We start from the raw sequence: 27,457 nt of genomic DNA on the forward strand, positions 1-27,457 counted from the left end.
TGCCTTTGCACGTGCAAAGGATCCCAACAGCCGCTTTTCCGCAACACGGGGAGCTGCAGAAAACCAAACCGGGGTTAACGCGGGATCTCCGGGTCTCTTGGAAGTCGTCTAATCCAGGGGTCCCCCAACCTTGGCAACTTGTAAGACCCCTGGACTTCACCAGCTTCAGCCAGCTGGGGAATTCTGGGAGCTGAAGTCCACGGCTCTTAAAAGTTGCCAGAGTTGGGGACCCCCCTTCTAATCTAGTCCAACCCGGTTGCTCCACCAGGAGACCGTATATCAGGGGTCTTCAAACTTGGCCCTTTTATGACTTGTGGACTTCAACTCCCAGAATTCCTCAGCCAGCAAAGCTGGCTGAGGAATTCTGGGAGTTGAAGTCCACAAGTCATAAAAGGGCCAAGTTTGAAGACCCCTGCCGTCTATAATAAGGGTTGCGGCTGACCAGGTTCATTGGTGGGGGGGTTGCGATGAGATGAGGTGAGATGACCCCCCCCCCCGTCGAGCCGGCCGTTCCCGCGCGCGGAGAAGCCAAAGCTTGCGAAGGCTACGGGCGGCGAGGATCTGCAGCGGGGCGCCCGCGGGCGCCCGCGGTGCGTGCCGAGCCCTGACCCAGCAAAGCAGGGGGCGGCGCCGAGAGGAGGCCCCGCCCCTTTCCCCCGGGGAGGGGGGAGGCGCCGCAGCCGTCGGTCGCCGGGCCGGCCAGTCGTCGGGAGGATGGCGGCGGCGGAGCTGTTCGGGCTGCTGCTGGGGCTGCTGCTGGCGCCCGCCGCGCTGGCGGCTCCGGGCTGGGCCGTGCCGGTGGACGTGCGCGGGGACTCGGTGCGGGAGGCGGCCCGCTTCGCCCTGGCCGAGGCTTTCCCCGAAGGGCATCCCCGCGGACTCTGGGCGCTGTGCGGGGCCAGGACGCAGGTCAGCCGCCGCGGCGGGCGCCGGCTTGGAGATGCGCGCAGCCCAAGCCGGGGAAAGAGAGGGGCGCCTTCTCGGCGGGATGAGGAGGGGGCGACTAGTGGCTGGGCTGGGGGTGCGGGGGTCGTTCCCCTTCTTGGAAGATTTTTCTGCTAACTAGGCTCAGGCGAAGCCTTCGATCTGGGGTCCCCCCGGATTGCGGACTACACTGCCCATGCGGCTCTGCCAGCGCTTGAGCCGGCGGGAGCTGTGATCCAGCCCCTCCAAAGGGCCACTCTCCCTCCGTTCCACGGAGACCCTGTCCCTGATGCAGGGTTGGGCTGGACCGCTATCCGGGCTGAAGTCTATTCAAAGCACGGGCAGAAGAATATAAATTTTCTCCTACACCCCCCCCTCCCCCCCCCAAAAAAATGCAACACCCCACCAAGGATGTCCCCTCCTCATTCTTTGCCCTGCTCATCTGCTGGGAAGTTACTCTGCAGCTGCTCCATCCATTCTTGTAAAGCGGAAAGGAGCTAAGAGAATTCTAAATCGGGGCTGTTTTAAGACCCGTGGACTTCAGCTCCCAGAATTCCCCAGCCAGATGGGGAAAGTTGCCGAGAGCGGACGCCCCTGTCCTTGGGGAATTAGGGTTCTTATCATTTGCACCCTTAGGGATGCAGGATGGAGAATTTTGCACTGGGGAAAAAATGCCGTCTCTTAACACACGATGCTGAAGCAGTAGCACATAACTTCAAACACCCCCGGCCTCCAGAAAGGTTGGATTCCAATCCCCATCATCCTTGGATCAGCCTCTTGGAAGCAGGAGGCTTGTGACCCTGTTTCTCTGGAGATTGGAGGGACAAGGGTGCCACCGACAAATTGCCTGAAACGAAGCTGGAACTGTTGACTCCAATTAATGTTGATTTGGTTCAGAATTGAACCTGATGGATGGTCAGGATTTCGTGGGCTTTTGACGTGTTATGTAAGAGGATTAAATCGCTGACTAAACATCACGTGTCTCTTAGCTGACCCACCAGCCAGAGGATCACAAGCTGGTTGACCTTCTTTCTCTTGGCTTTTTTAGGGCTGGTTATCCAGGACTCAGGAGATTTTGTTTTGCTTCGTTGCATTTCGTTTTATTTTTCTTTGCTTTTATTTTATTACGTCAGTTCATTTTAGCAATAGCACTTAGACTTGCATCCCGCTTCGCAGTGCTTTACAGCCCACTCTAAGCGGTTTGCAGAGTCAGCCTGTTGCCCCCCAAAATCTGGGTCCTCATTTTACCGACCTTGGACGGTGAGAAATCAAACTGCCAAAATGCTGGCAGTCTGCAGAATTTGCCCGCCATGCTAAGCATTCCAACCCCTGCGGCACCACGGCTCTTGTAATGCTATTTTAGTTCAATTCATTTTAGTTCACTTTATTGTAATTCATTTTATTTTAGTTCATTTTAGTTCAGTTCATTTTGTTTGATTTCACTTTATTTGATTTCATTTAAAGCCCGCCTTTATTATATTCCCTGCCTGAGCAGGGGGTTGAACTAGAAGACCTCCAAGGTCCCTTCCAATTCTGTTATTCTGTTATATTTTTAAAAGCAGCTCAAGGTTGCAAACATACCATCCTCCTCCTATTTTCCCCATAACAACAACCCTGTGAGGTTGTTGGGCTGAGACAGAGGGACTGGCCCAAGGTCACCCAGCTAACTTTCACGGCTAAGGCAGGATTAGAACTCACAGTCTCTTGGTTTCTAGCCTGGTGCCTTATACATCTTGTGGGATGGTCTCACGAGGTCGATGGATCGTTAAGGTGCTTCCAAGTAAAAGGCATCACGCAGAGATGCAATCATATGAAGCTTTATTCAATAATAGATTAGAAAGAAAGAATTACTTGGCATGAAGGCATTCATGCCTGCATGTGAGAGAGAACAAAAGAAAAGAAAGCAAGCTAGCATGGCATAACTGGAACAGAAGAAGAACAAAAACTAAAGAGAGAGCAGCCCCTTTGAGCAGAGGTATTTATGGGGGGTCTCAGTCCCTCCCTAACCATAAAACACTCTCTCCAATGGGGCTGCAGGGGTCTGAGACCCCTGACTCATCAGTGGAAGCAAAGAAGCCTCTTTGCCTCCATCTGATGACCCTTTTGGGGAACTGCCATGGCTGGCACTAAACATCTAACACATCTAGCATGAGAGCCTTGCAGGCAAAGAAAGAACTCAGTGACTGCATCTTATAACTGGACCCCAAAGATCCATAAGACACAATCCTGCCTTTCTGGGGACAGGAATTTCGACATCTTACGGAAGTGAAATTGCAGCGTTTTCTCTCTGGCTTCTCTGTGTTTGCAAGAGCTGTGATCCTTGCTGTAAAGCTCGGGATGGAGGAATGATCTCCTGGGGCGAATGGGGGGTGGGGAGGGAGCCAAGCAGTCTTGGGCAAGAACAGCTCCTCCTGTTCAATTCTTACAAAACCTTCTTTAGCCTCCTTTTTCCAAAGCCTTGGTTCTTTGTCAGAATAACAGAGTTGGAGATCTTCTAGCAAAGAGGCACCCAATCTTTTCTATACCCCGCACCCTAGAACACTTCTGATGTATTCTTGCACCCCTTACAAGAGTTCAAAATGACGGCAACGAATTATGCATAATACAGTATAATTTTGAAAAGTTTTTGCACCCCCTGGAATATCGTCTTGCACCCCCAGGGAGTGCAGCAACGCCGGTTGGGAACCCCTGTTCTAGTCCAACCTGCTTACACCAGGGGTAGGCAATCTTGGCTCTTTTATGACTCGTGGAGTTCAACTCCCAGAATTCCTCAGCCAGCATGGGGGAACTATGGCCCCTTCATGACTCGTGGACTTCAACTCCCAGAATTCCTCAACCAGCATGGGGGAACTATGGCCCCCTCATGACTCGTGGACTTCAACTCCCAGAATTCCTCAGCCATCACGGCTCAGCTTGGAAACCTCTCCCTTTCCCCTCAGCATGGCTGGCTCAGGAATTCTGGGAGTTGAAGTCCACGAGTCATAAAGGAGCCAAGGTTGCCTACCCTTGCCTTACACTATTCCAGGCAAGTGGTTGTCCAGTCATTTCTTGAAAACCTCCAGCAGTGGAGATCCTTTCTTGTTGCAACTTACAAACTCTATGAATGCAGAGTAACACAGTTGGAAGGGACCTTGGAGGACATCTAGTCCAACCCCCTGCCCAGGGCAGGACACCTTATTCTGTCCTGAACAAATGGCTGTCCAGTCTCTTCTTAATAGCCTCCAGCTGTTTCACTGATTAATTGCTCTCGTCAGAGAATTTCTCATTAATTTCTTAAGTCCCGGGTGCTTTTTTCTTGAGAACAGGTGGTGAACGGAATCAAACACTACTTGGAGGTCGTCCTGCTCCAGAGTCCGTGCAGGAGGGGTGAGATGGCGGACTGTGACAGCCCTTCGGGGTCTCTCCCTCTGGGGAAACCAGAACACGTGGTAAGTAGGGACCCTCCCAAAGCATTCGCTTCTAATTGAGAGGATGGGTTTGATTTAAAAAATATGTCACCTTATCAATGCAATAGGGACGCGGTGGCTCAGTGGGTTAGGACGCTGAGCTTGTCGATCAGAAGGTCGGCGGTTTGGCGGGTCGAATCCCGAGTGCCGCGTAGCAGAGTGAGCGCCTGTTACTCATCCCAGCTTCTGCCAACCTAGCAGTTCGAAAGCACGTAAAAGTGCTAGTAGAAAAATAAGGACCACTCCGGTGGGAAGGTAACAGTGTTCCGTGCGCCTTTGGCATCTAGTCATGCCGCCCACATGACCACGGAGACGTCCTCGGACAAGCGCTGGCTCTTCGGCTTTGAAACGGAGATGAGCACCGGCCCTTAGAGTCGGAAACAACTAGCACGCACGTGCGGGGGAACCTTTACCTTTACCTATCAATGCAATGAGCACCATATACATTTAGTAAATAATAGTTTTCATAATTGCTTTTACCGTTAATAACGCAACAGTCAAAAATAATAGTTTTCACTAATTTTCAAAGCACTCCGTTTTTGCATAGCTCCATTGAAAATGGTTTGGGCTGGTCGGAAGTTGGTGCGGCCACTGATTCCTTTTACAGGGGGTCTCGGGGTGACAGGATAGCATCTTCCGATACTTCCAGGGCTGCCAGAGACGAGGGGGTCAACCTATTGTCCAAAGCATCAGAAGGCCAAACAAGCAACGGATGGAAACTAATCAAGGAGAAAAGCAACCTGGGATTAAGGAGGAATTTCCTAACGATGAGAACAATTAACCAGTGGAACAACTTGCCTCCAGAAGTTATGGGCACTCCCATCAGTGGAGGTTTTTAGGAAGAGATTGGACAGCCAATTGTCTGAAATGGCGTAGGGTCTCCTGCTTGTGCTTGAGCAGTGGGCTGGACTAGAAGATCTACAAGGTCCCTTCCAACTCTGTTATTCTGTATTCTGTAACCTTCATACTTCTATGCACAGGGCATTAGCCATACAGCATAGAATCCTAGGGCTGGAAGGGACCTTGGAGGTCATCTAGCCCAAGCCCCTAGTCAAGGTGGGAGACCTTATACCATTGCAGACAAATGGCTGTTCAGTCTCTTCTTTAAATGCCTCCAGTGATGGAGCAGCCACAACTCCGGAAGCCAAGCTATTCCGCTGATTAATTGTTCTCACGGTCAGGAAATTTCTCCTTAGTTCTAGGTTGCTTGTCTCTTTGATAATCTTCCATGAGACAAGGCTCGTGAATCTTGGAGAAGGTCCAGCATATGCTGCTCAAGGATGCTGAGCTAGGGCCTCGCTTGACTCCTCCTCCCAGCCTAGCTGCCAGTTTCCCAGTGCCAAGAAAGTCAGGATGCTGGGCGAGACAGCTCCCACGAAGCCTCTGCTCAGCCGCTTTTCTGGGTGGCTCTGAGGAAGTTGAGAAACCCCGATAATGGACTGCTAGTAAACCTGATTTCCAATTCCGCCCTGCCCATGGTTGCTGGTACATTTCTGACTCCTTGCTGTTCTCACCACCCAGTCCTGCCACTTCGAGGTTTGGAGCCAGCCCTGGGCGAGCAGCAAGAATCTGCTTAAGCAAGACTGTCATCCCACCGGTAAGTCATCTCTGAGTTTGCCTCCAGCACCCGCCGGGCGCCAGTTCTCGGGGTTTCGCCCCTGTAGGCAGTTGCCAGTCTCAGCAGATCCCCGAGCGGCTGATTTGCCTAACAAATCAGGGCTGGGAAAAGAAACGGCCAAGTCGGAAGTTGCCTGAAGGCGTTCAGAGAATCCCGTGCAAAGGAGAAGTTGGGTGCCTATGTTAAGCTGGGTTGTTTTAAACCATGGCTTGCTAAACAAGCCCTTGTGGCTGAGCTGTGCATCGCATTGGGAAGGCTTGTACATTTTACCGACCCACAATACAGGGGGTGAGTTTGGGCTTAGTGCATGGCGGATTCATGTAAGTTGGGTTCAATCTGTAGGTAGTCCTTGCCTTACAGCTATTCAAAAAAATGGCTTAGGGCCGTTTTTCACGCTTACGACCGTTGCAGCATCCCCCGGGGTCACATGATCAAAATTCAGATGCTCGGCAACTGGTCCATACTTACGATGGTCACAGTGTCCTGGGATCATGTGATCGCCTTTTGCAACCAACCGAGAAGCAGAATCAAGGGGGAAGCCAGATTCACTTAAACACCGTGTCTAACAAACCTAACCTAACAAACTGCAATGACTCACTTAACAACTGTGGGAAAAAGGTCGTAATATGGGGCAGAATCCACCTAACAACGGTCTCACTCAGCAGTAGAAATAGGGGTCAAGAGGATCTGTCCATAGCGCCGGGGTGTCCAAGCTTGGCAACTCTTTAAGATCTGTGGACTTCAACTCCCAGAATTCCTCAGCCAGCAGAACCTCTGGGATTCTGGGAGTTGAAGTCCACAAGATTCTAGCACTCAAAGTGCCCCAGTCTCAAAAGTGGTCAAGGTTGGACACCTGGCTGTGAAGGCTGTGGGGTCGCAAGGTCCGACATTGATCCAAGAAGGACTCGGCGAGGAGCAAAAGAGAATTGTAGCCAACGTTTTCTGTTGTGGCTGTGGTAATATTAATCGTTCCTCCTCTGTTTTGGGCAGAGCCATTGACTGAAATCCAGGCAGCCTCGCTGGGCCCGTGGGAGACGTTTCCCCTGAACGGCCCTTTTGTGGATGTGGCTGAGGCCTCTTTGAGGCAGGAAGAGTCTCTCCAGGTGGGTGATGCTCTTCCCCAGGAGGATACAGCTGGTCCTCGACTTACAACCGCAGTTGGGATGTCATTATGGCATCATCTCCTGCTTGAGCAGGGGGCTGGACTAGAAGACCTCCAAGGTCCCTTCCAGCTCCATTCCATTCCATTCTGTTCTGTTCTACACCACTCATTCTGTTCTGTTCCGTTCCGTTCCGTTCCATATATTCTGTTGTATTCTGTTCCATTCTGCTCCATCCTATCCTATCCTATCCTATCCTATCCTATCCTATCCTATCCTATCCTATCCTATCCTATCCTATCCTATCCTATCCTATCCTATCCTATCCTATCCTATCCTATCCTATCATTAAGCAAGGCATCACGAGACCAGACCCAATTTTATTACCATTTGTTAAAATGGCCATTAACTGAACCATGCATTCGTTAAGTAAATTGCAGGGTGGTTAAGCAAACCCACCCACCCCCTCCCCCCCAATTGATTTTCACGGTCAGAAAGATCACAAATTGGCTGGAAGATCACAAATTGTGATCATATGACTGCAAGATTCTGCAACTGTTTTAAATGCAAGCTGGTTGCCCAGCACCCAAAACATGGGGTGGTACATAGGTCGTAACTTTGAGAATGGGTCACTTTTTCTGTTGTAACTTCGAACTGTCTGTCGTCAGTTGAGCTTGTCAGATGAGGTTGCTCCGAGGACAGGGCTCGGCTCCTTTTCTCCCTTTGGCTCCCAAGAGATAGAGGGGACCGTGCACTGATTCTGGAGGGGAATGATGGGCCGTGTTGTCCTAGGCAACAGCTGAGTTTCGCTTCAGCTGAGTTTTTCCTTCTGCAGAGGAGACTGGGGGATCTGGCACAGCAGACCCTCCATGGGGAGGTCTTAAGGAAGGAAGCTGGGCATGGCTCAGGGTTCCTCCACACTCCATTTGTGGCCCTTACAGCCCCTTCCCCCCCCCCTGCACTTGACAAGGCTGCAATTCTTGCTGCTTTGGGGGCAAGGTGGGTTTTGAAATTTTCAACTCCATCCATTCCTTCCCAGCTCAGCTAAGTTTCTCCCACCGGAAGGGGTCTTAGGGCAAAACGGGCTTGGAAGACGCCCAGCTCATCTGCCAAGAACCTCCCTGAGGGTCCCAAAGTCCCCTGCCCTCTGGTGACATCACAACCCCACCCTTTAACTCAGGGTGGGAAGCCTGTGGCTGGGCCCCAGGCCCAAAATGGCTGCTCGCTCTCCATCTTCGGAGCCTCCGTTGCCTTAAAGTTCTGCGGAGGAATAGCGGGTTGCAGCCGGGGTGGGGCCAGGCCCGTGATCCAGCCGGGGGTGGCTGTGCTGGCTGTCTCTGGTGCTCATCCTGAGCGTCTCTTCCTTCCACAGAATGTCTCTGCCCACCTGGTCTCCCTCTTCAAGGACTTTCTGATCACCTACAGGAAGAGCTACCTGGACGACAGAGGTGACTGACTGTGGAAAGGGGGATTTTGCAGAGGGACCTGTTACCCTTTGCAGTTGGGGTGGGGGTGGGGGGCAGGCCCCATTGCACAATTTCATGAAGATATTGTAGGCATGACCCAGAGATCACGGCTTTCAAAAGAGAACTCCGATCATATTGCAAGACCCCCCAAATCTCTGCATCAGTGAGATGGACGACATAAAAACCAGACAGATGAGAGAGAGAGACAGAGACAGAGACAGACAGAGTATGGCTAGGTGATAAAGAAAGTGAAAGGAAAGAAAAATAGATAAAGATAGACAGAATATAGCTAGATGATAGATAAAGGGAAAAAAAGAGTGAGGATAGAAAGAAAGATAAATAAAGACAGACAGAATATAGAAGATAAACTGAAAGAAAGAAAAAGATAAAGACAGACAAGATAGATAGATAGATAGATAGATAGATAGATAGATAGATAGATAGATAGATGGATAGATGATAGATAGATAGATAGATAGATAGATAGATAGATAGATAGATAGATGATAGATAGACAAGAGAAATAGATGATAGATAGATAGATGATAGATAGATAGATAGATAGATAGATAGATAGATAGATAGATAGATGATAGATAGATAGATGATAGATGGATAGATAAGATAGATAGATAGATAGATATATAGATAGATAGATAGATAGATAGATAGATAGATAGATAGACAGACAGACAGACAAGAGAAATAGATGATAGATAGATAGATAGATAGATGATAGATAGATAGATAGATAGATAGATAGATAGATAGATAGATAGATAGATGGATAGATAAGATAGATAGATAGATAGATAGATGATAGACAGACAGACAAGAGAAATAGATGATAGATAGATAGATAGATGATAGATAGATAGATAGATAGATAGATGATAGATAGATAGATAGATAGATAGATAGATAGATAGATAGATAGATAGATGATAGATAGATAAAAGTTTTTGAAGTGGAATGAGCTTCACAGTGGAAGAATTCCAGGCCTTCTTTTAAGAAAACAGTTTGCGTTGGGTCTTCAGCCTACCATATCCAGTTTAGGCTTATTCTGCATCTGCATAACTTTGTTAATCTATGGGCAAGCAGTCCTTGATTTCCAATATTCATTTAGTGATTGTTTGAAGCTACAACAGCACTGAAAAAGTAACTTACAGCCACTTATGACCATCACGGCATCCCCGAGAGCCAGTTTGGTCTAGTGGTTAAGGCACCAGGCTAGAAAGCAGGGGACCGTGAGTTCAAGTCCTTGAAAGCCAATCACTAGGAGACGGTGAGTTCTAGTACTGCCTGAGGCATGAAAGCCGGCTGGGTGACTTTGGGCCAATCACCAGGAGATAGTGAGGTCTAGTCCCGCCTTAGGTACAAAAGCCAGCTGGGTGATCTTGTCCCAGTTTGTCCCTCTCAGCCCAACCCACCTCACAGGGTTGTTGTTGTGGGGAAAATAGGAGGAGGGAGGGGTGTTGGATAGGTTTGAGCTATTTGTCAAAATAATGAAGGCACGTTGCAAATTAATAAATAATCAAAATTTGGCCGGTTGTCAACCAGCATGTATTTACAAGGGTTGCAAGCATCACGTGATCACCATTTGTGAGCTTGCTGGCTGACTTCCAACAAGCAAGGGCAGTAGGGCAAGCTGGTTTCACTTAACATCCACGCGATTCATTTAGCAGAAATTGCAGTGATTCTATTGAGAACCTAATGGTAAAATTGGGCAGGACGTACTTAACAATTGCCTTGCTGAGTAACCAAAGTTCTGGTCATAAATGCAGGACGACTAGTCCTAATTCTAACTGGGGGCTGTTTTCTTCCAGAGACCCAAAGGCGCTTCCAGATTTTTGCTGAGAACCTGGAGAGGGCCCGTCTCTATCAGGAACTGGACCAGGGCACTGCAGAATACGGAGTCACCAAATTTAGCGACCTGACAGGTACGGCAGGTGGGAAGTTTGGTTCTTTTCTGGATTGCAAAGGTTCTGTCAGGACCCACCTCAATCCACATCTTAGGAAATAAGAACTCTTGGATGCAAATTTAGTCCAAAAGGAAAATGTTTACTAGGATGGAATCGATTGTGGCAATACAAGACGGAATCTAACAAAGTTACATTTCAATCCTATATAAAGCATTCCCATTCCAGCCCCTCCCCTCATCCATTTGGTCAGATGTCAGGCCCTTCCATGGGAAAGGGAACTCTCCTTGGTTTTATGGTTATTGCTTCCTTTTTAGTTCAAATGTTCCCTGTTGTTTGAAGATGCCTAAAGTCTATCCTCCCCCCCCCTTCGGAGAGATGGCAGAATCCCCAGAATAAGCACATTGTTCTACCTATACATTTATGAAATGTGATATAAATGGATTCTGACAGGTTCCTTGGAAAGCGGACGAACATTTTGCACCTAGATCGGATTGTATCCCGTGCAAAACTCTCCGTCCCATCTGCAGGTGATCATTTCTCGGTCAAAACAGCCAATAAAGGTATATTGTGGACCTAACATAGTTTGGGCCTGTTAACTATTCTATTCAGAACTTTTTAAAAAAACTTTAGGGCTGGCTGCAGTTGACGTGTGCAAATAGAACGGAAATAGAAATAATAGAACAAAAGAGAATGGAATACTTTATTTGGCCAAGTGTGGTTAGACACACAAGGAATTTTTGTCTGGTGCAGAAGCTCTGAGTGTGCATGCAAAGATAGTCCCCGACTTACAATAGTTTGTTTAGTAACTGTTCAAAGTTACAATGGCAGTTTGAAAAAAGGGACTTATGACTGTTTTTCACGCTTATGACTGTCACAGCGTCCCCAGGTATCATGTGATCAAAATTCAGACGCTTGGCAACTGACTCACATTTATGACGGTTGCAGTATCCCGGGGTCAGGTGACCCCCTTTTGTGACCTTCTTAACAAGCAAAGTCAGTGGAGAAAGTAGATTCACTTAACAATTGTGTCACTAGTTTGACAATTGCAGTGGTTCAGGTCATATAATGGGACAAAACTCATCTAACAAATTTCTCACTTAGCAATGTAAATTTTGGGCTCAATTGCGGTCATAAGTTGAGGATTACCTGTAATAATAATTGTCCTAATAATACCAGTAAGAGGGGTTAGTTTAATTATGGTGTCAGTCCTGTCTTATCAAGAAGGTGTGCTTAATTGTGGCTTTGTGTATTGGACTAATCCCTTCACTGCAGATGGATGTACCTCTATAGTCTGTGTCTGGGGGAAAAATGATACAGGTAGTCCTTGACTTACGACCACTTACAAGCCTCAACTTATGACCTGCCATTTGCAGTATCCGGTGGTCATGTGCTTTACAATATTTGTATCAGAAACTTCTGGTTTCCGGCATAAAATATCCCACAGGGAAGATAGCGTTCACTAAATGACTGCCACATTCACTTTATGACCCCTGGAAAATAGGTCATAAAATCAGGCACGGTAATAGGATGATCACTTAATGACCATGGACACTTATGACTCAAACTGCCGGCTCAGTTAAGGGCTGCTGAAATCCAGGACTGCTTACGTCTGGCCTAACAGGTTGTTTGCTTCTTGAGCAGGAAATCAAAAAGTATTTCCTGGATTGAGTTCCAGAAATGTTAGTTTGTTTATTCATTAAATTTGCCTTCCATCTCACTGCAAGGTTGGCACTTTGGAGATGTCTCTCTCCGGAGAAGCCGGTCCAAAGTTGGGGTCTCTTTTCAGTGTAATTCTGCAACTCGTTTTGCTTTTATTCGGGGTTTTTTTCCCCTTGGATCTCTGCAGCCCCATTTTATGACATGACTCGATCTTACGACTTTCCATTTTCAACCTGACTCTGCTTCTTATGCCTTCCCTGCATGCTTTGAATTTGCTGAGTAAATATAATGTCGGTCTAGGGCAGGGATAGGCAACCTCGGCTCTTTTATGAGTCATGGACTTCAACTCCCAGAATTCCTGAGCCAACTATGCTGAGGGAAAGGGAGAGGTTTCCAAGCTGAGCCGTGCAGGCTGAGGAATTCTGGGAGTTGAAGTCCACAAGTCATGAAGGGGCCAAATTTCCCTCATGCTGACTCAGGAATTCTGGGAGTTGAAGTCCATGAGTCATAAAAGAGCCGAGGTTGCCTACCCCTGGTCTAGGGTGACCTGGAATCGTGATTCGATTGAAAAGTAAGGCCAAACATTCCTTCCAGTCAGAAGGTGGAGCTTTTGCTGTGGAAAATGTTTAGTGCAGTAGAGATTAAGAAGCGCAAAAGTGGAAATCCACCAGAATGGCCTCCTTAGAGATTTTAAATGCCTGCCTTGTTTTTTTTTAAATTTATTTCAAATTAAGGTGGCTCAGATGCTTGTGTTATTCTTATGTAGAATAAGAACAAGATTTATTCAATAAACCAGAGTTAGCTAGAGCATGACATTGAGTGCAAACCCAAGCTAAAATATATAAAACCTGTGGGGTATATAGAAATGGGATTTGGGAGGTGAAGAACTGTCCATTTTTTAAAAGGCAAAGTTTTCTATGAATCAGAAAGAAAAGATTCAGTATGTTTCCCTTTGGCACAAATGTGATAATTTTGCAAATTTTTGTTTTTAAAAACGTGGAAATTTTCCTATACTTTTAACATTTAATATGCAGGTGGCCTGCCTCAAGGGTTGATACTTTTTTGTTTTGCTTCTTATTGCTTGTTGTTAAGTTCTTCCTGTTTTTAAATTTTTTTGTAGTTTTTGTTAATTTGTTTTTGGTAGACAGTTGGGTTTGAGGGATCTTTTGTGGGGTTTTTTGTCTTAGAAAAAAAGCACTTTCAATAAAATAAACGTTAAAAAATAGTTGTAGCGTAAATGGATGGAAGACCGTTAAACAGAGAAGCAACCTACAACTAGATGTCAATGCTGCAAACATTGACATATTTTTGCACTGACAATATAAGAGACAGCCTGTTTATTATTTATTTATTTATTTTTGGGACTTATATGCTGCCCTATCTCCCGAAGGACTCAGGGCAGCTAACAACAATAAAAAAACAACAATACAAAAATTAAAAAAGAATTAAATAACAGCCCCAAAATAAATTAACTACACAGTTAAAAATTAAAACATATTTAAAAACCCATCATCAATCCAGGTCAGCCTGATGGAAAAAGAAAGTTTTGAGGTCGTGGCGAAAGGGCCGGAGGTCCGGGGCCATCCGAAGCTCAAGGGGGAGTTGGTTCCACAGGGCTGGCGCTCCCACAGAGAAGGCCCTCCCCCTGGGGGTCGCCAGCCGACATTGTCTGGCCGACGGCACCCTGAGGAGGCCCTCTCTGTGTGAGCGCACTGGGCGATGGGAAGTCGTCCCCGGCAGCAGACGGTCCTGCAAATATCCCGGGCCTAAGCCATGTAGGGCTTTAAAGGTAAGTACCAGCACCTTAAATCTCGCCCGGAAGACAACTGGTAGCCAATGCAGCTCACGCAGGAGGGGTGTAATATGGGAGTATCGGGATGCTCCCATCACTACCCGCGTAGCCGCATTCTGCACCTCTGGGTGGTCTTCAAGGGCAGCCCCATGTAGAGAGCATTACAGTAATCTATCCAAGAGGTAACGAGTGCATGAGTGACCGTACGTAGGGCATCTCGGTCCAGATAGGGGCGCAACTGGCGCACCAGGCGAACCTGGGCAAATGCCCCCCTGGCCACGACTCCAATATGATCTTCAAAACTGAGTCGTGAGTCCAGGAGGACGCCTAAATTGCGCGCCCTATCAACGGGAGGCAACACCTCTCCTCCCATAAACAAAGATGGAACCTCTTGGACAAGTCGAGATGCCGGTACGTAGAGCCACTCAGTCTTGGCCGGGTTGAGCTGGAGCCTGTTCTTCCCCATCCAAATCCGTACCGCTTCCAGGCAACGGGACATCACATCGAGGGCATCACTGGCTTGGTTCGGGGTGGAGATAAAGAGCTGGGTATCATCGGCATATTGATGATACCTCACCCCAAAACCACGGATGATCTCACCCAGCGGCTTCATATAGATGTTGAACAGGAGGGGCGAGAGTACCGACCCCTGAGGCACCCCACAACTAAGGGGCCTAGGGGTTGACCTCTGCCCTCCTGTCAACACCGTCTGCGAGCGGCCCGAGAGGTAGGAGGAGAACCACCATAAAACGGTGCCTCCCACTCCCAACCCCACAAGACGTCGCAGCAAGATACCATGGTCGATGGTATCAAAAGCCGCTGAGAGATCTAAAAGGACCAGGACAGAGGAATAACCCCTGTCTCGGGCCCACCAGAGATCATCCACCAGTGCGACCAATGCCGTCTCCGTGCTGTACCCGGGCCTGAAACCTGATTGGTATGGATCCAGATACTCAGTTTCCTCCAGGACCAAAGGGAGCTGCCGTGCCACCACGCTCTCAACAACCTTCGCAAGAAAGCGAAGGTTGGAGACAGGACGAAAGTTGTTTAAAATAGCTGGATCCAAGGCAGGTTTCTTGAGGAGGGGCCTTACCACCGCCTCCTTCAAGGCGGCAGGGAAGCACCCCTCACTCAAGGAAGCATTTATAACTGCCAGGAGCCAGCCTCGTGTAACCTCCCGGGCCGCATAAACCAGCCAGGAGGGACACGGGTCCAACAAACACGTGGCGGCACTTAATTTCCCCATGATCCTGTCCACTTCATCCGGAGTCACAGGATCAAACTCTTCCCAGATATTATCAGCCAAACCCATCATTTCCCCTTCGTCAGACACTGCCCAGTCGGAGTCCAAGCCAGCCCGAATCTGAGCGATTTTATCCACCAGATACTGTTACTTTAATTGCTTCACTTTGGGGGCAAACATCAACCGGATGTTTTGAGAAGATAAGAAAAGTCCGTGTACAGAATGGGAAGTAAAGCTTCCTATGTAAAACTAATTGGATAATGTGATTTATGACGTGTAGATAAGGGCGGGGATTGTGTGTGTATTATGGTGGGTTTGGGGGGGAGGAGATTTCAGATTCTGGCATCCCTCCATGAGTGCCGATGTTTCCTTTCATTATTAAGACTTTTTAGATAAACAATGCCTTTTGTTTGAACTGCCTCATTTATCGGAACTATGACACTAGAGAAGTTTCCTGACAGTGAGAACAATCAATCGGTGGAACAGCTTCCCTCCAGAAGCTGGAGGTTTTTAAAAAGAGATTGGACAGCCATTTGTCCAGAATGGTATAGGGCAGGGGTGTCAAACTGCCGGCCCGCGGGCCAGATGCGTCACGCGGAAGCCGCGCCCACCCCATTGCCAGCAATGCCAAAACAGTCCCGATACGCTGCGCGACGTCACGTGATGTCACGAGTTTGACATCGTGGTATTGGGTCTCCTGCTTGAGCAAAAGGGATTGGACTAGAAGAGTCCCCTTCCAGCCATAATGTCAGACCTGCCCCAGTTTGCTCTCTCAGGAAAGCAAGGCCCATGACTCCATTTAGTTGAAGCAAAGGAGCTTTTACTGACAGAACCTGGTTCCAGCAAATTCAGTCAGGATCGGGTGTTCCCACGCGAAATACAAAGCTCTTCTTTCCAACTCCCCCCCACACCCCCATGACCAGTCCCCTGGCCAGCCAATGCGATGCCGGTGAGATGTTTTGAGGTGCAAAACTGGTAACCTTCCATTCTCAGGGCAAATGGACTTGAAGATCTTGGTACAAGTTGGTTTGGTGATCTGGTCTTCTTCTGTTGTCACTCCCCCCCCCCCCATTTCCCACCATTAGATACAATCCACAGGTGTGGATTGTCCCAAATGCCTTCCCCCTCCCTTCTTATTTGATGGCAGGAGGCCAGCCAGGTGCCAGGCCAACAGTGGGGATCCTGACACCGAGGTTTTTATGTTCTATGAGGTAGATAGGTAGGTAGGTAGGTAGGTAGATAGGTAGATAGACAGATAGGATAGATGATACATAGATGATAGATAAGATGATAGATAGATAAAGATAGATGATAGATAATGACAGATAGATAAAGATAGATGATAGATAAAATGATAGATAGATAGATAGATAGATAGACAGACAGACAGACAGACAGACAGACAGACAGACAGACAGACAGACAGACAGACAGACAGATAGATAGATAGATAGATAGATAGATAGATAGATAGATAGAGATAGATAGATAGATGACAGACGGACGGATGGATGGATGGATGGAAAGAATAGCTTGCTTCCCGGAGTTGTGGGGGCTCCATCACTGGAGGTTTTCAAGAAGACCCTGGACAGCCATTTGTCTGGGGTGGTGTATGGTCTCCTGCTTAAGCAGGGGGTTGACTAGAAGACCCCCAAGGTCCCTCCCAGCCCTATGATTCTATCTTCTGTATAAGTGGAGAATGAGGTTTGGTGCAGGATTGGCCAATCCTGGTCTGCTTCTCTCCTTCCAGAGGAAGAGTTCCATTCCACGTACCTGAATCCGCTGCTGGCGAAACTACCAGGCCGGCCAATGAAAGTGGCCTCCATCCCGAATGGTTCCTTCCCTGAGGAATGGGACTGGCGGGACCATGGGGCTGTCACAGAGGTCAAAAACCAGGTGGGTCTTCTTAGGCTAAGTCCCATGGGCAAACAGATGGATTCTGAGATGGGGCCCTGGGTGGGGCTGAGCTCCTTCTGCCTAGCTGGTGATGCCCGACTGTTTGGTCAATAGGGCCATATCAAGTGATCTAGGGCAGGGGTATCCAACCTTGGCAATTTTAAGCCCTGTGGACCAACTCCCAGAATTCCCTAGCCAGCACAGCTTGATCCTCCATGAATTAGGCTAGATGTCTCCCCAGGACGGTGTTTCTGAACCTTAGCAACTTCAAAATGGGTGGACTTCAACTTTCCTAGCTTTGCTGGCTAGGGAATTCTGGGAGTTGAAGTCTACCCATCTTAAAAGTTGCTAAGGTTGAGAAAGATTGCCCTAAAGCTTGGATGGAGCTTTTCTGATGCTGTTTGTGTTGTCTCTTCTTCTCTCTGCAGGGCGAGTGTGGCTCCTGCTGGGCCTTCTCTGTAACGGGCAACATAGAAGGACAGTGGTTCCTTCACAAGGGCACCTTGCTCTCCCTCTCTGAGCAAGGTAACGGAGGGGCTGGGGCCACAACTTGTCTGGGAGGATTTGCCCTGTTGGAAAATATGGGTCCACTCCCATGCCATGTTTTGGGGATGCTTCTCTCCTCAAATGGTGATGTTCAGCCAAACCAGGAGGAAGGAAGCTCTATGTCCTAAGTAGCAGTCAATCAACGGGCTTTGGGAAGTCTCAACAACACTTTCAGATTACGCTGTGGCTGCCAACAAACGTTGCTGTTGTTCTTAGTGTGGAGGAGCTGGTGTGGAGGACCTGGAAAAGGTCTCAGAGCCAGGTGCAACAAGAGCTGGGGTTCACTTGGCTTCTCCCACAGTCTGACCATCCAAGGTCACCCAGATGTCTTCTGCATCTAAGGAGGCCTGGAACTTGAGTCACTTCCCTGGTCCGAGCCCAGCTCCTTCCACACTAGACCCCCTTGAACAGTCCGATGGGGCCAGAATCCCCTAGGAACCTTCTCGACTGGAGCTCTGACACAAAGCTGGGCTCTCAGCTCCTAAGCCAACTCCTTCCCCATTCGATCACAGTGGCTGTCCCCCCCTGCTGATAATCATTAACAAAATAAATTAAGGTAAATAATGCCCCTCCCTACCCCATTATGGATTGCTATGCAACTTGGTGGCCTTCTTGACATGTTCAGAAGTTCTATGGCCATATGCTCTATGAACACAGGTTAGGTATACCCATTGTAGCTCCCAATAGCTTAGAGCCCCCAAGGTCTAAATCCAGCGCCTATGGGAAAGCCTACGTTGGATGTAGATCTCTCAGCAGGACATTGTTTCTGAAGTTTAACAGCTTGAAGATGGGTGGACTTCTAACTCCCAGAATTCTGGGAATTGAAGCCTACCCATCTTCAGGTTCATAAGGTTCAAAAACATTGCCCTAGGGGAAGTTCATTAACTTAAAACATGTGCCTGCACCCATCTCCAGCATCCAGTTGTTCTTCATCTTATCTTCTTCCTCTACAGAGCTGGTAGACTGTGATGTTATCGACAAAGCCTGCGGAGGTGGCCTGCCTTCTAATGCTTACGAGGCTATTGAGAAGCTGGGTAAGTCTACAAGGGGCCAAACTATGTTTCTTGCGAGATGAAGCTGGATCTGTTTGGGGGAAGGTGGCACTTCGTCAGTCTCTCCGGGTCTACAGAGAGGAAGGGTTTGAAGGCTTGTGGGGTCCTTGGCAGGAGGAGGAGGAGGAGGAGGAGGAGGAGACTGTGGGGTTCTTGGTGCTCTCTGAGCTTTGTCGTTTTCTTGCAGATGTTTCATGCCCCAACTAGGTAACATCATCAGTGCTAGAAGGAAGTTGGGTTTTTAAGACAGGAGGAGGTGGAGAAGGAGGAGGCTGTGGGGCCCTTGGTGTTCTCTGAGCCTGGTGGTTTTCTTGCACATGTTTCATGACCCAAGTAGATAATAGCGCTAGAAGCAAGCTGAGTTTGAGGACAGCAGGAGGAGGAGAAGGAGGAGGACTGGAAATAGGGGATCCTTGGCGCTCTGAGCTTTTGTGATTTTCTTGCAGATGTTTCATGACCCAACTAGGTAACATCATCAGTTCTCCTGCCTTGAGCAGGGGGCTGGACTAGGAGAGGGCTTTTCAACCGGTGGTACGCGTACCAGCTGTGGTACTTTGCCACGTGGCAGGTGGGACGTGACTGCTAGCCAAGTGTAGCGGGGGAGGAGAATGAGCCAAAGCGACCCAAGCCTGAGGGAGAGGCAGCTGTAGCTGCAGGACTGTCTGGGCTCGGCAGAAGCCCCAGGATTGGCGCTTCCAGAAGCAGCACGGAACTGGAGGGGAACTGAAAAAAAAGAGGGGGGAGGAGAGGAGAGGCTATAAAAGGAGGTGGTTTGGGCAGGAAAGGGGGGAAAAAAGACAACAGGGAAAGAGGAGGGAAGCTCAGCAGGCAGGGAGGAAACAGGGACAGAGAAGAAGCAGCAGCTGTTGCTGGAAGAAAAGGTCCCCTGGTTCGTTTTCTCCAGCCAGGAGAATGCAGTCAGCGCTGATGAAATGAAAAGCCAGCATGTCAGAAAGGAGGTGGGTTTATTTAGTTCTGGATCAGCTGGCAGCTTGATTGGGTCACCATAAGGATTTTTGTACAGTTTTTACAGTGTTTTGTAATTCAGAGGATCCTTTGTGTGCTTTGGTTATTGGAATATTTTACTCTGTATTTTAAGTTAGCAATCAGTCCAAAGTGTGGACTTCCATAGGTTTAATCCCTTTAAACAAATGTAATTAGTTTTACCCCCTTATCTTGAGTCTGCCTATGGCTTTTCTTGGAGGGTAAACAGGCTTAATTTAAGGCTAAAGCTTTTCGCAATTGCCGGAGCCTTTCAATCTTGGATTGCAACATTGGGGCAAGTGACAATGCCTGAGGCAGCTTAAAGAAAAGGAGAACTAGGAGAACTCCAAGGTTCCTTCCAGCTCTGTTCTGTTCTGTTCTGTTCTGTTCTGTTCTTCATTCCATTATCTATTCTATTCTATTCTATTCTATTCTATTCTATTCTATTCTATTCTATTCTATTCTATTCTATTCTATTCTATTCTATTCTATTCTATTCTATTCTATTCTTCATTCCATTATCTATTCTATTCTATTCTGTTCCGTTCTGTATTTCTGTTCTATTATTACTCTATTCTGCTCTGTATTTCTATTCTATTCTATTCTATTAATTTAATTTAATTTAATTTAATTTAATTTAATTTAATTTAATTTAATTTAATTTAATTTAATTTAATTTAATTTAATTTAATAATATTTCTATACCGCCCTTCTCCCGAAGGACTCAGGGCGGTGAACAGGGCAAGAATAAATATTCTATTCTATTCTATTCTATTCTATTCTATTCTATTCTATTCTATTCTATTCTATTCTATTCTATTCTATTCTATTCTATTCTATTCTTCATTCCTCTATTCTATTCTATTCTATTCTATTCTATTCTATTCTATTCTATTCTATTCTATTCTATTCTATTCTATTCTATTCTATTCAGAGGTTTTAGGACAGGAGGAGGAGGAAGAGGCTAATTGGTTTTTGCTTTAGCCTGAACATTGTACTTTTTAAACAAAAAACAGTTTCTGTACAGAGAGAAACGCGGAGAAGCGAATTGCTCTTTTGTGTGGTGTTTTGCTGAGCAAGCAGTCCTGGAGGGGTGATGTTGAGGCCATCGGCTTCCGAAGCTTCTGCTGCGTGTCGTTGTCGTTTCAAGCAAAAGTCTGCTTTGCGCCTGTGGGGAGCAGCCCCACCTGGGCTGCCCTCTTGAAAGCTGGGAAGTCAGAGTTAAGAGGGGCTGAGTAAAGGTAGTCCTTGTTTTGCAACCACAGTCGGGCCCAGAATTTCTGTTGCTAACTAAGGTGGTTGTGCATTGAGTTGTGCCTGATTTTACAACCTTTCTGCCTGGTGGTTTAGTGAATCACTGCAGTTGTTAAGTGAATCACACGGTCATTAAGCAAATCCATCTCCCCCTCCCTTGAATTTGCTTGTCAGAAGCTGTCTGGGAAGGTCACAAATGGTGATCATTGTGACCCTGGGATGCTGCGACCGTCGTAAACAGATGCCGGGTTGCCAAGTGCCTGAATTTTGATCACATGACCCTGGGGATGCTGTGAGGGTTGTAAGCACGAGGACTGGTCATAAATTACCTTTGTCACCGCGTTGTAACTTCAAATGGTCTCTAAAGGAATGAGTGTAAGTCAAGGGCCCCCTATCATAACTGAACTAGATTTCAAAAAGGCCTGATTCATTTGTCAACAGGACTACAGTATAGGTAGTCCTCAACGTACGACCACAATTGAGCCCCAAGTTCCTGTTGCTAAGTGAGACATTTGTTAAGTGAGTTTTGCCCCATTTTACAGTCCTTCTTGCCACATTTGTTGAACGAATCACTGCAGTTATTGAGTTACTCACGCGGTCGCTGGGTGAATCCCGCTTCGTCCATTGACTTTGCTGGTCAGAAGGTGGCAAAAGGGGATCAGATGACCCTGGGACACTGCAACCGACATAAGTACATGCCAGTTGCCAAGCGTCTCAATTCCGATCACCTGACTGTGGGGATGCTGCAATGGTCGTAAGTGTGAAAAATGGTCACTTTTTTCAGTGCTGTTGTAACTTTGAACGGTTAGCAAATGAACTGTTGTAAGCCGAGGTCTATCTGTATTCTAGTGTATTGCTCCCGAGAGTTTAAAAAAAAAAGAATTGCCCGACAACCTTTGGAAGCTGGATCCAAGACCGGAGATTGTTCCGGTCATTGAGTCTTAGTTTTCCTAACAATAACCGAAGGATTTTTTTTCTTCTGCTTTAAATGCGGCTCTAAAGTCTCCTTTGATCTTCCCAACCGGAGTGTCTCTGTTTCCCTTCGGATTTTCCCAAGTTCCTTCTGGAACCTTCCTTGAATGGGGTTTCTGCCTTGCCTTTTTCCAGGTGGCCTGGAGACCGAGAGGGATTACAGCTACCAAGGTTTTGAACAGAACTGCGGCTTCTCCAGGGAGAAAGTGGCTGTCTACATCAACAGCAGCGTGGGCGTCTCCCGGGACGAGAGCGGTGGGCATTCCTTGACTTCGGCCCAGCTGGCCTCTAGGGGGGACGTTGCTTGCAAAGCGGTACAGGTTAAGAAAAAGGAAGTAAAAGTGATAAGTAAACGGAAGAGAAACCAAAAGGAAAAAGGGAGGGAGGGAGGAAGAGGAAAACAAGGAAAGGAAAGAGAGGAAGGGAAGGAAAGGAAAGGAAAGAAAGGGAAGGAAAAGAGGAAAGAAAACGTAAGAGGAAAAGAAAAAAGGGAAAGGAACGGGAACAAAAGATGAAAGGAAAGGGAAGGGAAAGGAAAGGATTGCCTTAACTTATGACCGCGATAACCTATAACTGTAATTCCATGTGCAATTATAGTCATAACTCGAGGACTACCTTATGTGATGATCTAGTATCTCGGTACTCCCATGTTACACCACTCCTGCGCGAGCTGCATTGGCTTCCGGTTACCCTTCGGGTGCAATTCAAGGTGCTGGTAATCACCTTTAAAGTCCTGCATGGCTTAGGCCCGGGGTACTTGCGAGACCACCTGCTGCCATTGTCAACCTCCCATTGCCCGGTTCGCTCCCACAGAGTCGGCCTCCTCAGGGTTCTGTCGGCCAGGCAATGCCAGCTGGCGACCCCCAGGGGGAGAGCCTTCTCTGTGGGTGTGCCTACCCTCTGGAACGAACTGCCTCTGGAGCTGCGGACGGACCCTGAACTTCGGTCCTTCCGCCGTGACCTGAAGACCTGCTTGTTCCAAGAAGCGGGCCTGGACTGACCATGGATTTTTAAATTTGGTTTTTATAGGCTTAAATTGTCCTTTATTTTTTATTTATTGTTTAATTCTTTTTTAATCTTTGTATTCTATGTTTTTTAATTTTTTATTGTTGTGAGCCGCCCTGAGTCCTTAGGGAGAAGGGCGGCATATAAATTTAATTTAATAATAATAATAATAATAATAATAATAATAATAATAATAATAATAATAATAATAATAGTAACTCCCGCAGTGCATGTATATCCACGCTTGTCAGGAGTTTTCACTTGAAATGAGAAATTTTCTTTTTTGGGGGGAAAGGGTGGGACCTCAGGCAGCCCCCCTTCCTTGGGCCAGGTGCCCCTCTCTCTTACATGTGCCCCTCTCTCCTTGGACAGAGATCGCAGCTTGGCTGGCCAAGAACGGTCCCATCTCCATTGCTCTGAACGCTTTCGCTATGCAGGTAAGAGACTCACAAAAGACGTAGAGGTTCTGGAAAGGGTGCAGAGAACAGCAACTAAGATTCTTAGGGGGTGGAAGGCTAAAACATACGAAGAATGGCTGCAGGAACTGGGCACGGTAGATCTAGAGAAAAGAAGGACATGATAGCGCAGTATTCCAGTATTTGAGGGGTTGCCACAGAGAAGAGGGGGGGGGTGTGCGTGTGTGTCAACCTATTCTCCGAAGCACCAGAAGGCAGGAGAAGCAGCAACAGATGAAAACTAATCAAGGAGAGGAGCAACCTAGAACTAAGAAATTCCCTGGTAGTAAGAACAATTAAACAGTTAAAAGGGATGTGGTGGCTCAGTGGGTTAGGACGCTGAGCTTGTCGATCAGAAGGTCGGCAGTTTGACGGGTTGAATCCCGAGAGCCGCGTAACAGAGCGAGCGCCTGTTACTTGTCCCAGCTTCTGCCAACCTAGCAGTTCGAAAGCACGTTAAAAAATGCAAGTAGAAAAATAGGGACCACTACGGTGGGAAGGTAACAGTGTTCTGTGCGCCTTTGGCGTCCAGTCATGCCGGCCACATGACCACGGAGACATCCTCGGACAAGCGCTGGCTCTTCGGCTTTGAAACGGAGATGAGCACTGGCCCCTAGAGTCGGAAACGACTAGCACGCACGTGCGGGGGAACCTTTACCTTTACCTAAGAACAATTAATCATTAGAATGCCTTGCCTCCAGAAGTTGTGGGTATTCCATCACTGGAGGTTTTTAAGAAGAGGTTGGACAGCCATTTGTCTGAAATGGTATAGGGTTTCCTGCTTGGGCAGGGGGTTAGACTAGAAGACCTCCAAGGGCCCTTCCAACTCTGTATTCTGGGGTCTTGTTTGCCATAATTACATTTAAGCTTTCTTCTCTCTTCCTCCAGTTCTACCGCAAAGGCGTTTCCCACCCCTTCTTCGTGCTCTGTAATCCCTGGATGATCGACCACGCGGTCCTTTTGGTGGGCTATGGCAGACGTGAGTGGCTGTTTTGTGTTGAGAAAATCTTGTGGGATGTCTGTGAGTGTGTCTTGATTTCTGGTTCTTTATTCTGGGGTTTTTTTTCTTTCTGAATCTCCTCTTTTCCTAACTCCTTCTGTGTGCTTTTGACTTTCTTCCCGGGGATGGAAGAACTGGGCCGTCCCTTTGGAAGCGAACATCAGCCTGCTTCGGAGGGCTGCCCAAGCTGGTTTGGAGCTGGTAGACCTGAACGAAGGAGGCAAACACATTTCATTCCAGTGCATTTCAGGGTGGATAAACAAAAAACAGCCCTTCCTCTCCTTCCCCCAACAGATGGAAGCCCAGAATAGGTTAAATTTTTGATTTTTTAAACATGTGAGTTTATTTTTGGAGCATGAAGCTGATTCCTTTCACACGATCACTTTTGACTCTGCATTCAATATGGAAGAGACTTATTTTCACCCTGAACGTATTTCAGCAAAACGCCGTAGGAAATCCGTCCATCAGAACTAAAAGCCAAGGCTCACTTTTGGAATAGGATCGCTTTGATTCAGTGTTTCACAACGTTGGCAACTTTAAGAGGGGAGGACTTCCAGAATTCCCCAGCCAGCCATGCTTCATGGGGAATTTGAGAGTTGAAGCCCACCCCTCTTAAAGTTGCCAAGATTAAGAAACACTGTCTAGTCCAGGGGTAGGCAACCTTGGCTCTGTTATGACTGGTGGACTTCAACTCCCAGAATTCCTGAGCCAGCCACGCTGAGGGGAAAGGGAGAGATTTCCAAGCTGAGCCAGGCTGGCTCAGGAATTCTGGGAGTTGAAGTCCACGAGTCATAAAAGAGCCAAGATCGCCTACCCCTGGCTAGTCCAACACGTTGAATTCTGGATGGAATTTTTGCTTCTCACAACTCCATTTGGACCAGCTGGGGATAATGGGAGTTGTGATCAGCTGTTTCCTGAGAGCCTGCTCTGCTTTCTTCTCGGAGTCGTTCCCTGGAGGCGAGGAGCATGCAGGGGCCATTTTGTGACCATTCTGTCTCCTTCCCGCAGGTGGCCAAATTCCCTTCTGGGCGATCAAGAACAGCTGGGGTGAAGACTGGGGAGAAAAGGTATGGCTGGGGACCCCTACTCTTCCCTGCCCTGGTCAGTGGGGAGAAGGGTGGGAGGAGGGGGGTCCTCCAATGGGGCTATTACAACAGTTCATTTAGTGACTGTTCCAAGTTACAACAGCACTGGAAAAAGGAATTTATGACCGTTTTTCACACTTATGACTGTTGCGGCATCCCCATGGTTAACGTGATCAAAATTCAGATGCTTGACAACTAGTGTGTATTTATGACGGTCGCAGCGTCCCGGGGTCAGGTGATTCCCTTTTGTGACCTTCAGGCAAACAAAGTCAATGGGGAAATTGAAGTCACTTAACGTAACAACTGCAATGCTTCACTTAACAGGTGTGGCAAGAAAGGCTGTAAAGTGGGACAAAACTCAGTTGACAATTGGTTTGCTTAGCAATGAGATGGTTGGCTCAGCTGCAGCCATAAGTCGAGGACTTACCTGTATGCTACTTCTCCTTCCGAGCTTTTGAGTTGCTTGTCTCCTCTTTCCTACAGGGCTACTACTACTTGTACCGTGGGAACCACGCCTGCGGCATGAACACTATGTGCAGCTCCGCAGTCATAAATTAGCCAGCTTCGTTCTCTCGCAGTGCTGATGCTGGCATCTGGGGAGTGTCTGCCAAGGAGTCACACCTGGCACCTGCCCCCCTCCAATGGAAAGCAACAGCCCAGAGAACTGGAGCTTCATCCCACCAGGACAGGGGTGTCAAACTGCCGGCCCACCGGCCGGTTGCATCATGCAGAGGCTGCGTCCACCCCAGCTCCGGCAATGCAAAAAAGAGTTGCGATACATCGCAACACATCACGTGACGTGGCGAGTTTGACACCCATGCACTAGGATCATCTTACGGGTCCAGAATCAGCAACTGTGTACGTGTCAATGTGTGTGTGTGGAATACACACTTGCCCCTCTGCGTGAATCAGCCTTTCACTTCCTCTGTCTCTCCCGCCAAGTCATTTTTCAATTATTTTTTCTTTGTGGGCTGCAGACCTGCAAGATCCTGTTTGCTTTGTTTTAACTTTGATTAATAATTTTGTGTGTGTGTGTGGGTACAAAACCCAGCAGGCAATTATGGTTCTGTGTATTGTTTGAGCCCAGGATTGAAAATGGAGCTAGTCCTCAACGACCACAATTGGGAACTGAGTTTCCGTTGCTAAGCTAGCCAAGCATTAAGCAAGTCGTGCCTGATTTTACTCGCTTTTTGCCCATGGCTGTTAAGCCAAACACTATAGTTGTTAAATGAATCACATGGTCATTAAATGAATCCATCTCCCCCTCTTAACTTTGCTGGTTGGAAGGTCGCATGATGGCAATCACATGACGCTGGGTTGTGGCAACCATGGTGAACATGTGCCGGGTGCCAAGGACCCAAAATTTGATCACGTGACCGACCGTGGGGATGCTGCGACGTAAGACACTTTTTTCAGTGCTTTGAGTGGTTGACACACAAATCACTGTAAGTCGAGGGCTACCCATAGCTAAATGTAGAGTTCCTGCAAGGCGAGACGGGTGGCAAGCAAATCCGTTAAAAAAATTCATAAAAATATTATATCTGTGCAACCATTTGGAACTCAGAAGTAGCCGATCTTCTCCAGCCTCAACAATTATTTTTCATTTAAGTTTTCAGATGACAGGCCTGCTTCCATGCAGGAAGGTGACTTAATAAATTACGGAGGGCAGAGTAAATTATGTTCTCAGTCAATTACGGGGGGAGAGTCCTGACAGAACGTCTACCAGAAGGATAGAGGTGTCCATAGTGTGCTAGCTGAATGTGTGGTTTGACTTCTTGTAATTTAACTTTAAAAATTCTGTATTACAGGGATGTTCTGAGACATCCCTCTTCCTTGCGAGAGCCTCTTTCAGGGACTTTGTCAGTAGTGAGCAGCAGTATTCTTTTCTTGGACTTGAAACCCAATAAAATGCACTTGTAACAAAAATATCTTTTTCTTAAGAATCAAAACACCAGTCTCTTTTTTTTCTCTACCCCTTTCTGGGCACTCGTACGTTCTTCTCCCTTTGGGGTAAGCCACAATCATAAATGGGGTAGTT

The 27,457-nt window shown here is 47.6% G+C and overlaps 1 protein-coding gene across 1 annotated transcript; it reads left to right on the forward strand.

The window, feature by feature from the left end:
• Positions 1-685: 685 nt before the first annotated feature.
• On the forward strand, positions 686-27,353 carry CTSF (cathepsin F). The gene is made up of 14 exons (XM_081340401.1): positions 686-909; positions 4,230-4,352; positions 5,892-5,967; positions 6,979-7,091; positions 8,461-8,536; positions 10,381-10,494; positions 16,921-17,066; positions 17,495-17,591; positions 18,566-18,646; positions 22,010-22,129; positions 23,252-23,316; positions 24,223-24,313; positions 25,343-25,401; positions 25,903-27,353. The coding sequence occupies exons 1-14, from the start codon at positions 715-717 to the stop codon at positions 25,975-25,977; spliced, it is 1,431 nt and encodes a 476-aa protein (XP_081196527.1). The 5' UTR covers positions 686-714; the 3' UTR covers positions 25,978-27,353.
• Positions 27,354-27,457: the final 104 nt, after the last annotated feature.

Source organism: Vipera berus, assembly GCF_964194415.1.
Source record: "Vipera berus genome assembly, chromosome: 16".
NCBI classification, from domain to species: Eukaryota; Metazoa; Chordata; class Lepidosauria; order Squamata; family Viperidae; genus Vipera; species Vipera berus.

Bases quoted from the DNA above. Each gene is read 5' to 3' on its own strand.
- CTSF (XM_081340401.1), top strand. From the start codon at position 715: ATGGCGGCGGCGGAGCTGTTCGGGCTGCTGCTGGGGCTGCTGCTGGCG. The intron at 18,647-22,009 runs GTAAGTCTACAA...GCCTTTTTCCAG, and splicing joins CGAGGCTATTGAGAAGCTGG to GTGGCCTGGAGACCGAGAGG. The intron at 24,314-25,342 runs GTGAGTGGCTGT...TCCTTCCCGCAG, and splicing joins TTTGGTGGGCTATGGCAGAC to GTGGCCAAATTCCCTTCTGG.